Source organism: Lolium rigidum, chromosome 3, assembly GCF_022539505.1.
Source record: "Lolium rigidum isolate FL_2022 chromosome 3, APGP_CSIRO_Lrig_0.1, whole genome shotgun sequence".
Taxonomy (NCBI): Eukaryota; Viridiplantae; Streptophyta; class Magnoliopsida; order Poales; family Poaceae; genus Lolium; species Lolium rigidum.
The window spans coordinates 27,629,895-27,641,621 of NC_061510.1; the positions used below are offsets into that span (position 1 = coordinate 27,629,895).

The window sequence follows — 11,727 nt, forward strand, 5'->3', positions numbered from 1 at the left end:
AAATGGCCGTACATATACCCCATTAGCGAGTTTAGTTTCTAATACGCACGTGTGCTGACATGGTGTGTGAGTTTTTTTTTTTTGCGAGGAAAAAATTCCATTAAACTATGACAGAATTACATTCCTGTTGGACAATATCACTAAGAACTGGGGGAAAGCTCCTAAGCCAGAATTGTGTGATTTTATCCTCCCTACCCAGTACCCAGCCTTGCCATGACATGCCCAGGCTGCATTTTGCTCTCTGGCAATTTTCATAATCTTAGTCTCTCTCTCTCCAAGAGCATACTTAATGGATTTAATTAGATGGATGGACTAGCGAGGAGCGGTTCATCTCAGTAGATAGAACCATGTTCACCGCCACGGATGGTGTGTCTATGTACGTTCGTCCAAACAGAAGATGAATATTACATGAACAATTAAATACCATCCTATTTCATTAATTTGTGAAAACTTGCCTTCCAATTTACAGTAAATCTGCTTAGAATAAGTTCAGATAAAAATAAAATACAATGAACCAATTGGCAAATACTCCAGTTCATATGGTGGAAAAATATTGCGCCATGGATACAGCACAGTGAAAATGCAAACCGAAAATAGCACTTCGTATGATCCTAAGTATGGCAGGTTCATCGAAAACCCAAAGTAAAGATGACACACTGCTCCAACTGTACACCATGTTATGCAGAAGCCTGATCAGGCTGAGGAGCAGTAGAGCTGCTGCCGCTCTTGCGGGACATGCCCAAATGACCTGTCACAGTTCTCCCCATGAACTTCCCAGCTTTACCAAGGCCACTGCCCACGGCCCCAATACCAGAACCAACAAGCCCTGCGCCAGCACCGAGCCCTGAGCCCACGAGCCCAACACCCCCAGCAACGCCAGTGCCCACAAACCCAACACCTGAACCAACTAGTGATGCAGCGCCACCAAGTGCATCCATTGTGCTGCCAATTACTCCAGCCTCCTTGAGCCGCTTCCTCTCCTCTATTGCTCTCTTTTCCGACTCCAGGGCTTCCAGTTGCTCTTCCTTGGTAAATGGATGGTACGTGACCTGATGACTCAAAATATTAGATCAGTTATTTTGCCCAGAAACCTCACTGTTAGTCTTCTGCAGTCAAACCAAATTCATTTACAAACATGTGTTCATGAAATAGAACAAGTCGGTGCTTATTTATGAATTACACATGCAATTAATTACCCATTAATCTACTTATATAACAATGACAGATAAGATGCAGAAACAGTTTTTGCAGACAAGGGAAGATATTTCACGCCGCCCATGGGCAACAATAAACCAGAATATGCCCACTGGCAACCGCAACGGGCAGATCCTAGGACAGTTATTGGGCTACCACCAAGCCATACTACATACAAGCAACTACCGATCCAAAAGCACATGTTGGTTTTATGCTAAAAGGTAATCGTAATTATGGCTGAAATACATCGGGCATCCAGCTTTGCTTATTATGACTCACAATGGAGATAACCATGCTAACACCAATCTCCCATTGTGTACGCATTAACATCTACTATAGAATTCTTTAGCTTGAAGGCAATATTGTTAACGCGAAAATAGAATACCCACTCTAACCTTAAGATGTAATGATCCTCTATCCCCGTAGTCTTTAATTTTAAGTGAATCCAGTGACTGCATAAGCTTCAGAGTGATTTCAGAGGGAGTCTCAGGCTGAATATTGTTCACTGCTAGTTTAGCCACACCTAGCCTCTTGTCTTGCTGAAGGTTGTCTTCATCATAAACCTGCCGAAGTCAGATCATATATGTCACCCAGTACAAAAATGCTAGAAATCAGCAAATCAAATTGCAATAGTAACTGTTACCCATCTGTCCCATAATATAAGATGTTAGTACAATCAATATAGGGGAGTATATTGCGGAAATCCAATTCGGCTCCCGGGTGCATAAGAACCTATTGTTTAAGGATGGAGGGAGTAAGATATGAACAACTTATGTCTAGCCGGGTTGCATGAACATTTCAACGAAGTGATGCCTAAGGCACCAAGCAACGCTCCGAATCATGCCAGAGTGCCAATTTCTTGGGTTAGCAATACAAATTGCCCAAACAAAGGATGAGCAGTTGGATATGTTGTGTACTAGGGTAAGAAGTGGCTCTCAACCCTAGGGTAAGATAGGAGAGCTGATCCTCTAATTTTGCTTGCTTTATTCCTCATAGGGGTTCCTCTTTATAGAGGATTATCAATCCAATCTAAGTAACAAATCATAGATCTTATCACTAATTGGCTTAAGGCCCAAGCTAAAAGACATCTTTCTAATTTAAAGGTAAATTACCTAACATGGAGATTGGGGATCTCGTACATACATGACAGGGATAATACACATTAGTAGTCTAAGATAGTGGCATCGTGCGGTCAACTCTAAATCAATGCGCATACATATTTAATTCAAGAAAGAACCCCAGTTTGCACTCTCTGTGCAGATATTTTGTCCATTTCAGAATATCTAAATTTGAAGATAGACTTGTCTGGATATTGTTTGTTTGTTTAGTTCAACAGAAATGACAATACAACTGTTAAGCTTCCTCTATTTCAATGTCAGAGATGGCACGTGCTAAGTTTTGGTTGCTGTCTAGGCTTTCTCAGGTTGACTTATAAAGATCAAGACATCTGGGCATAAATTTGAAACTCAGAGGACTGATATATGAAGAATTTAAGTATAGCACCACCACATTGTACAATCCTTATCACGATTACACCTTCCTAGAAAATTGTGATAAAAGCCTTAATGTTTCTTAAAGTGTCTACAAAAAGCAATAGCAAATCTGCACTCCTCACTTACATAAAGTCTTAAAACACTTATAATTAGTCAATTTATTAAATTAAATGTATCAGTTACTAAACCATTAACCTGTTTGATAATCAAGAAAGACAGGTAATCTACTTACATAACGCTCTATTAGGCCAACAATGTAAACTCGTCATGGGTGAGGAGCTGGTCCATTAGACTGGAACTCTCAGTCTCATTACAAGCCCCTTAACTATATAACTTTTAAGTATTTTTACACCAGAGTAGTAGTAATAGCATCTTAAGTTCAGGACTTCTAGTGCCGATACAATGTTTCATTAACTAGCCAGCTAAACCAAAACCTTAACTTACTGCAGGAAAGATGGACAATTTAGTCATACATCAAAGTCATCAAAACAAATATTGTCCCCTCAACTTCTCATTGATGTAAGTATATTTAGGCTGAGCAAGATAGGTTGGGCCATCCGGCCATGCATGAACACCTACGCATCGGTGAGCCTGACTTGAACTGAACAACCACCAATCCACTATAGCTTGCTGGAGCCCCAATTTAACAGAATTGTTGACACTGCTCACATCGATCTATTTGGTTTACAGTCTACTGCAAATAGTTTTTCAGTGAGCATAGCAAAGCTTTCCTTTTTCGGAGCCTAAACAAGCTGGCATTGGTTTAGTTGTTCTAGATATATTCACTTCATGTAAATAAATAACTTTTAGTTGATAGCTGGCATTTTACCTCAGTTTAGTCCATCTTCAAAAACGGAAGGAGTAAAACAACATAGAATTACCTCGAGAATGACAGATTGGGTTTCCTTGTCTTCAATAATCAGCTCAAATGTTTCATTCCATTCAGGATTTAGATTGTTACCAATGACTTTCGTTTTCACCTTGAACATCGGACGCACATACAGGGTCACATAGGGATCAGATTTACCAATCATCTCCTTGTTCTTCAGAGACGTTGCTTTTACTACAGTCAAAGAAAGTCGTCCCTCAGGTTTAAGCTCCAGCTCACTGCATAGAAAGTAAACACAGCCAAAGAGTTAAAGTCAGTAGATGCCACTGGGATCTTGCACATTATACAAGGAAGCTCCAAAAGGAATATGAAGAAAGGAATTAAACCAATAAATTCCTCATAAGCTAGTTAACAGAATTAAACCAAGAAATTATGTTTTTGTGACGCTTTGTGTATGAATAGAGCGTTTTACCATGATGTGAAATATAAGATTGATTGCCCAAAGATTCTCTAGAGATGAAGTGCAGGACTTGGTGTCTACTAGAGAGGGCTGGACTGGAACAAAATATGAAATGATGCTGCAAAATAGAATTTTGAAAAGCTCCATGACAATGTCGCTCAATCTAACTTTCTGGATGGTAGCATGCTAAAATATTGATTGCGCCACACACACTTGATTGTCCGATTTAAAAAATTAGACCACTTTCTTCCTATTAGTAAATTCATACAACTTGTTTGGACTGTTACATCTCCTTTTTAATGTAGTCCTTTTACTTCTGCTAATAACTGGAAGAGCATATCAAATGTTTCTGAAGTTCACATCCCAGGCTATGGTCTCATCTTTGTCTGTCTATCTCATCTCTATTCTGTCTTTATCCAACCTTGGTTCATAACAGAACTATGGTTCATAACAGCATATGCCACTGCAAAATTCCCCGACATAAGCATGCCAACGCCCACTGCAAAGAAGTTAGTTCTAGACAACTTTCTAGTTGCAATTTAATGTGCACAAGTTTTCCAGTGGCATAACACACACAAGCAGGAAAGCGGGGATCCGTCGACCATTGCAGCAGTAAAATGAAGAAAACTCACCTTGTATCAACATTGACACCAAGTGGAACAACAATCCTGTGTGGCCACTGGAGCATGTCATTGACAATTGAATTGACAGTATCCTAATTGAAGGGACAAGGATCATGTCAGTTCTAAACAGTTTGTTAGAAGAATCCAATGTTCAAAAATTCTCAAGTCATTACATCAATCATATCAGAAAGTCCTGGAATAGCAGTCAGGCTTCCTCCAACAGCCTTCAACGTGTACTGTATTTTTGGCGCTGGCTGAAGCACAAAGAAACCCCAGTCAAAGATTATACAGGAAATTCACATATTTGAAAATGCAAGAGGTTCCAAGCATCAGAAATAACATTTATAGAATATTTCCTAATTCTTCTTGTGATATGTTGTCAACAGAAATATTACATCTAAAAACTGTTCAACTATAATATCTAGTTGCTTCGCTGCATGAACTTGCACTGTCTTGTGGAAATGCCACCAGTATCAGGTATCAACACATAAGATATGTGGTATCAAAGTACCATAAAAAAAAAGACTGGCAGTGTCAAAGCTGCCACCATCATTATGTAAGGCCACAAAATAACGTCATTTTATAAGTAGGAGCAGCTATTCTATGTTGGTTTAAATTTAAGGCCTTCCCAGGTTTGACTGGCCTGATATTCTATGTTACCAATCCATTATGAGGTCAGCTCTGGTCTAGTGTTGTATGCGGAAGAAACTAAAAGTCAATAAATGTAAGGAATAAAACAAAACAAAAAAACTCAAAGTTAATTGTATGTCATCTTAATTACAAACCAGTCCACAGCTACCTTGTACTCTTTTTCTTCCTATCTTTTAGCCAAAAACACATGATTCTCTTGTGCAAACTAAGAATATTGTAAAATAGAAAATTGCAGCTCTTGTAAAAGAAAAATGGTTAGTAGATACATGCCTCTGCGAGGAGAGCAACAAGCACAGCAGAGATGCAGGGAATCTCTTCTGATAGTTGAAATACAACACGGACAACTGTAAAGACCTGGAGATCCTTGAGCTGAAAGATGTTTCACAGAAAATATAATTTATTGAGGGCTTAATTTTGCAAAGTTAACCACAGTAAAAACAGACAAACAGTCAAAACCTGAATAGGCAGTGATGCAACCCGAGCATCAACTGCAAGGATTATGCTTGGATCACCACCCCAGCGGAAATCTATATCCATTATGATCTGGCCTGGCTGAAGATTTTGGATACGGATGCCTTCAAAAAAGATGACATGATGTCTTTCAGTCACACGTATCTAGACAGCAGCAACATGATTAAAATTTAGTTTAGCCTGGCATTAGTAAACGTGGAACATGAACTCATATCATGAAGGGAAAAAAGTTCATTAGCATCACAAAGAGCCGAAATAAGAGTAATAATATCGGCACAAATCACATCCCAGATATGCACTATTATACAAAAACAGCATTGTTATTTGCTCACCATAAGTAAAGAGGGATGAATAAGCATTATCAGTTCTGGCCTAACGCCAATAGGTCTCTCACTTGGCTAAGAAAATAGGCACACATCGTGCAAAAAAAAAGGCATACACACAGAGCAAGCATGCAATAGATAATAGAGAGCCCAAAAAGTATAAAATGAAACCTTCAATCTTTGGCGACACATTTCCAAGAGAGAATTTGTTGAACTTCAGAGATTTTATTCCTGGAGGTCGGTAATCATCTAGCAGTGGTTCAACAGATTCCTTAACAACTGCAGTTGCAGCCTAAAACCACATGAGAAGTATAGTTAGTAGTACAAAGATGGAATACAGATATTAGTGTAGAATATACAATGCAAAAAAGCTTTAGCGCATGGTAGTATGTACTAAAACAAAGAAAGCTGTCAGTTTTCTTTATTAACAATCTAATGATATTTAACAGTGACCACAAGCAAACGACTTAGGGCACATTTCATCACCTGGTGGAAACTGTAAGTAAAAATTCAATAGATGTATAATTTCTTTTGACACGGTATCTATACAAATTTGACCATTGGTCTGACCAGCATTTAAGTAGAATATCAACATTTAACAGGCTACGTTCATAACCATTAATCAGCAACTCCAGGATGCAACAACTGAACAAAAATCAGGGGTACTCCAAATGCCAAAACCATTTTATTATGCTCAGTAAATGTTCACATTAGAGCAACAAAAGTAACTAAAGATTTCAAGCTGTTCTACACAAATCTCAAGCTTTTAGTGATGGAAGGTTCGCAACAAAATCCACAAAACCTAAAAGAACATGGAATGTACCCCATGAAATGCCAGGATAGGAATGCCGAGAAAATTAAAGAAGCAGTCTGCAATTCAACAGGTTGATGAAACACCACACACCAAGGGATGGAAATTGCTAAAAAAGAATATCATATTCGTCTTCACTAGCAAGCATGATTTTCCAATTGGTGAAACACTTGACCGTTTATGTTACTCTAGATTTGCTAGAACAGGGAAAGAAAATCTTACTTGGGAAACAAAAGGCCAAAGTTTGCTGAGATGCTTGTTGAGCCATTTCACCTGTTAAGAGAAAAAAAAAACATTGTAGGCACAATATTAATTCTAGGTCATGTTGAGAGAATGAAATAAGCATGAACAGCTTCTCATAAACCCACTGCACGCACAAAATAATTTCTAGAAAGGAGGAGGTTGATGGTCTGAGCCAATGAGTGGATGTTGGGCAGGGCAGCACTGGCGCGTGGACAGGTTGTGGGCAACACGGTATGGTGGTGAGAGAATGCAGTGCGCTGTGTGGAGTCAGTCCCAGGTGGTGGGAGAGGTGGTGGGAAAGGACAAGAGGCCAGTAGTGGAGTGGGAGGAAGATGACACCTCGGGTGGGGGAACTGGGCAAGGGATTGAAGATGAATTGAGGGGAGGAGATCCAATGGTGCGGAAGTAGTCGAATTCAACAGCTACCGGGTGTTCAAAAGCCTCCCTGTATCAGACATTTGATGCCTAGCTAGGAGCTTCTTTAAGTAACCGAGTGTTGTTGTGTCACCTACAACTCACCCAAGGCTCTCTCTATATTTGTCTAGCATTTGAACAAGAAAAGTGTACCAGACCAACCTAAGTCCACCAGCACTTTGCTACTCCAGATGCTAACATGTGAAAACTGTACCAGACCTAAGTCCACCAGCACTTGAAGATGCTAACATGTAAAAAAAAAGTGGCAACTACCAACTTTTCAAGACAGACATGCTAGTACTACAGTTGACGAATCCAGTGGTCAAGTAGGTGATTCTAGTTTCGCTTCAAGTTTATATAACGTACATAATAAGACTAAAATCATAGCGTTGCTGCTGCTGACCTGCTCATACTGTGGGAAAGAAATCCACTCGGGGAAATTGTCGCCGCAAAGCTTCTTGAGGTCGTCCCTGCCGAGAGAGCCGAGGGCCTTGATATCCGCAGCCTGTAATAAGATGTTTTTTGTTTACAAAAAAACAAAATCCGCAACAGCGAAACAAGCTTTGCAGTTGGTAGCACGGTCGGCAGTCCAAATGGAGTAGTAGTAGCAAGAGAACCGGAGATAGCGGACCTTGGCTACGCGCTTCCTGCTCCGCTGCTGCATGACGCGGCTCCAGCCGGCCATGATGGCGACGCCGACGACCACCCCCATGAACATCCCCGAGATCAGCCCCATCGCAGCGGGTCCGGCTACCTTGGATTCGCGCGTACCCTAGGTCCGCCCCCCTTCCTGCTGCTTCATGGAGCAGCAAAAGGCAGCCGGAGGGAGAGATCTGGCAAGCGGAAGGAGGCCGGCGAGGAGAGGTTTGGCGTGCGCTCGCGGTTGTGGCTGGAGAGTGGGGATTCGATCGGGAGAGGAGGATGGGGGCTAATTGCGTGCGTTAGTGGAAGCTAATTAATGGGGAGTATACGCTGGCTGTTGGTTCGCTGGAGCAGTGATGAAAAGGAGTCAACTTGCTAATAGAGGAAATACGATTGGTTTGATCGATTACACGGGACAAAACGGCAACTATGCTATGCTATGGCACCGTGGGTGGGACGGCCGACGGCCGGCCCACGGGTGACGAATCCAAAGGTCCATGCCATGCTGGCATTTCTCTAATAATGGTGCTGCAAAGAAACTCCCATATTGCAGTCTTTGCACTTGCTCCGGATGTCCACTTACGGTCCTGATTACGGTTGGCTACCCTATTGTGCTAACGAGCCTAGAATAGTGCATCGCGTAGCCCCACTGCCACCGCACCTCCTCGCATCCCGCAGCAAAATTGCTATCAGCCTCCTGTGTGAACCAGTCTAGCAGCCACATCGCCGCTTTTCTCCCATGTTCCTGGGTGAATGGTTACGGCGACGGCGAAGGAGCATGACGGATGTTGGGAGAAGCTGATCCACATTGGCGAACGACGTTGTCGATATTGCCCGAGGAGTTGATCGTGGCGGTGCAGCAATGCGATCATTTAGGTCGTTGGAGATGGCGTTTTCGATGACCGGAAGGAGACCTAGTTCACGAGCACGGTGAGTTCGATTATGCACCTATTTAGTCGCAATTTTGATTGGTTAGTTCGAGCAGTAAGTGTAGTGCGTGTAATATAGTTGGTTGTGTTGCTTTTATCCTTGATGATTTATGGTTTTATGAATGGCGAAAAGATTGAACTTTTGCATTTTTTTTTCTTTTTCTGGGTTCGATTTGAAGGAAGTGATTGTCTTACTCACGAGGTGATTCATGGTGGTTTTTTCGTTGGGTCTACATGCAATAGAGCATACGTAGATGACAGTGGCACAAGGGTTTGTTATGATGGTTGTGACCGTGATTCTTGATTTGCATTATGGTTAGGAGACGGAATTGAGAATTTGGGATATGAAGTTGTTGCGACGATATATGTTTATTGGTTGTTGCCACGAATACAAATGAATGAAGAGGCCTTCGGTTAACAGTGACAATGATGCATTGAGCATGATTTCAAAGGTACAGGAGGGGCATTGGTATATGATGTTGTACCTTGATCATGAGCTAGCCAATGTCTAGGATGATGTTGCTGAAAATCTAGTAGTACATTTACATGTTGTACTTAGTCTTACTAAGAAATGTGCTACTGTCACCAAAGCCATTGTTCAGGTTAATGATGTGCAATGGATAGAAACAAGTGTTGCAGAGACAGTACAAGGAGGAGATCAAGCAAACAAGTTGTAGTGGAAGAAGATGGGGAGAGTGGCAGTGCCAATTATGAAGACTATGTTCCAGATATAGTTGACTGTGACAACGATTATAGAAGCTGGATATGATGACTTGTACCAACAATATGGAGATCTTGACATTGTCAACGTAGCTCCTTCGATCATAATTTCTGACAAATAGAAAGTAAGCTACGTGGCCCTTTTTATGCATATAGTTTTGTGTGTCCCGCGTGCTCTTACTTGTATGCACATGGTAGCCTGTAATTTAGGTTGTCACTTGTCGAGTAGTCAAGGACACATTGTAGCATTTTATTTAGGTTGTCACTTGTTGAATAGTCGACAACCGGTGCTTAGTACTGCTATTTTATCATATTTCATATATCATATGTTACATATTGTGCAAAATCTGTCATATTGGGCTTTGTCCAACATATGTGATAGTATGATGGAAATCTCAGCTTTATTATACATACTGTGCTATATCTTCTCAAGGTCGTGCTATCAATGTTCTAATATGTCAAAGCATTGCACATACAAGAGTTATATGTTCAAGCATTGCACATTTTATTCCGTCATAATTCAAACATCATGAAACAACCAAATTCCCTTACAAATTCATCACTACTTGAACACACACACTAAGAGAGGACACACTACCAGCCGTAACACAGTTATTACAACTTTCAGCACCAACTAATCTTGATCAAATACCTCTAAAATCATTGATTTCATTCCTTGTTTACCTTCCTCCTCCTCTAGCATGAGTCACTGCATCTGGCATGTGCATTGAAATGCTACCTACACTTTAATCTTGCACCAGATGGAGCGTTATATTTTGCAATTCCATGTACTCCTCATATTCATCTTCTCATTTCCACATTTCACACCCACCAATAAATGCCTGAAATTCCTGTGGAAAAATTTCAACACAAAACTTTTTCACATTTCTTTTTTTTTCGGGGGTGACGTTAGTGGTATAAATATAATTCATTTATTGTGAGTAAGACCCAAATAAAACTTGGTTTCAGAGAGTTTCTCAAGTCGCTAAGCCTCAAAAGTCAAAAGACCCAAAAAAAACAAGTAGAAACACAAATAGCCACTTTTGCAACAAAAGAATGAATTTGTCCAGAAAATAGGAGCCGAAAAAACATGCAGATGTGACCCACCTAGTAACATCAAAATATTAAGCCAAATGGTGTGCATGCAGAGGATGGTAAGTTTCTAACTCCAGTAGAAAATTCAGCCCAATTGGAGCAATCAAAATATCAAAGAATGTTTCTCGTGAACAGTTGCGTGCAGGAATAGAGTTGGCCTCAAGGGAAACTACTGTTAATTAAGATACTCCTTTTAATAGAGTACCGGAGCAAAGGATTAACACTCCGTAAACACACGTGATCCTCACATCATAGCCATCCCCTCCGGTTATCCCATTTTCTGTCACTTTGGGGCCTCGGGTTCCGGACAACAATATATGTATACAACTTGCAGGTATGTGATACGTCTCAAACGTATCTATAATTTCTTATGTTCCATGCTACTTTATTGATGATACTCACATGTTTTATACACACTTTACATCGTTTCGATGCATTTTCCGGAACTAACCTATTGACGAGATGCCGAAGGGCCAGTTGCTGTTTTCTGCTGTTTTTGGTTTCAGAAATCCTAGTAAGGAAATATTCTCGGAATCGGACGAAATCAACGCCCAACATCCTATTTTTCCACGAAGCTTCCAGAACACCCGAGAACCACCAGAGGGGAGCCCTGGTGGGCCCAGATGATAGGGCGGCGCGGCCAGGGTCTGGGCCGCGCCCCCTGATGACCCACAACTATAGGGGGTGTATCGCAGTATCTTCGATAAGTAAGAATGTCGATCCCAACGAGGAGCAGAAGGTGTTGACAAGCAGTTTCGATGAAGGATTCACTGTAAATGCTCACAGACAAGTATTCAGGGGGTTTTGATGTAACGGATGAATAAAGTAC

The 11,727-nt window shown here is 41.0% G+C and overlaps 1 protein-coding gene across 1 annotated transcript; it reads right to left on the minus strand.

Annotated features, from left to right (window-relative positions):
- Nucleotides 1-409: 409 nt before the first annotated feature.
- On the minus strand, nucleotides 410-8,437 carry LOC124701345 (calcium-dependent lipid-binding protein-like). Its single transcript, XM_047233404.1, has 11 exons — nucleotides 8,144-8,437; nucleotides 7,916-8,017; nucleotides 7,078-7,128; nucleotides 6,216-6,336; nucleotides 5,707-5,825; nucleotides 5,521-5,619; nucleotides 4,773-4,853; nucleotides 4,609-4,691; nucleotides 3,569-3,794; nucleotides 1,590-1,757; nucleotides 410-1,049 (listed from the first exon to the last, which is right to left on the minus strand). Exons 1-11 carry the CDS (start codon nucleotides 8,246-8,248, stop codon nucleotides 678-680), a joined length of 1,527 nt encoding a protein of 508 aa, XP_047089360.1. The 5' UTR covers nucleotides 8,249-8,437; the 3' UTR covers nucleotides 410-677.
- Between the last annotated feature and the right edge of the window lie 3,290 nt (nucleotides 8,438-11,727).

Coding starts and splice junctions, on each gene's coding strand:
- LOC124701345 (XM_047233404.1), bottom strand. CDS start 8,248: ATGGGGCTGATCTCGGGGATGTTCATGGGGGTGGTCGTCGGCGTCGCC. Junction 4,692..4,772: donor GACTTTCTGATATGATTGAT/GTAATGACTTGA, acceptor CCCTTCAATTAG/GATACTGTCAATTCAATTGT. Junction 1,050..1,589: donor GAGGATCATTACATCTTAAG/GTTAGAGTGGGT, acceptor TTGAGTCATCAG/GTCACGTACCATCCATTTAC.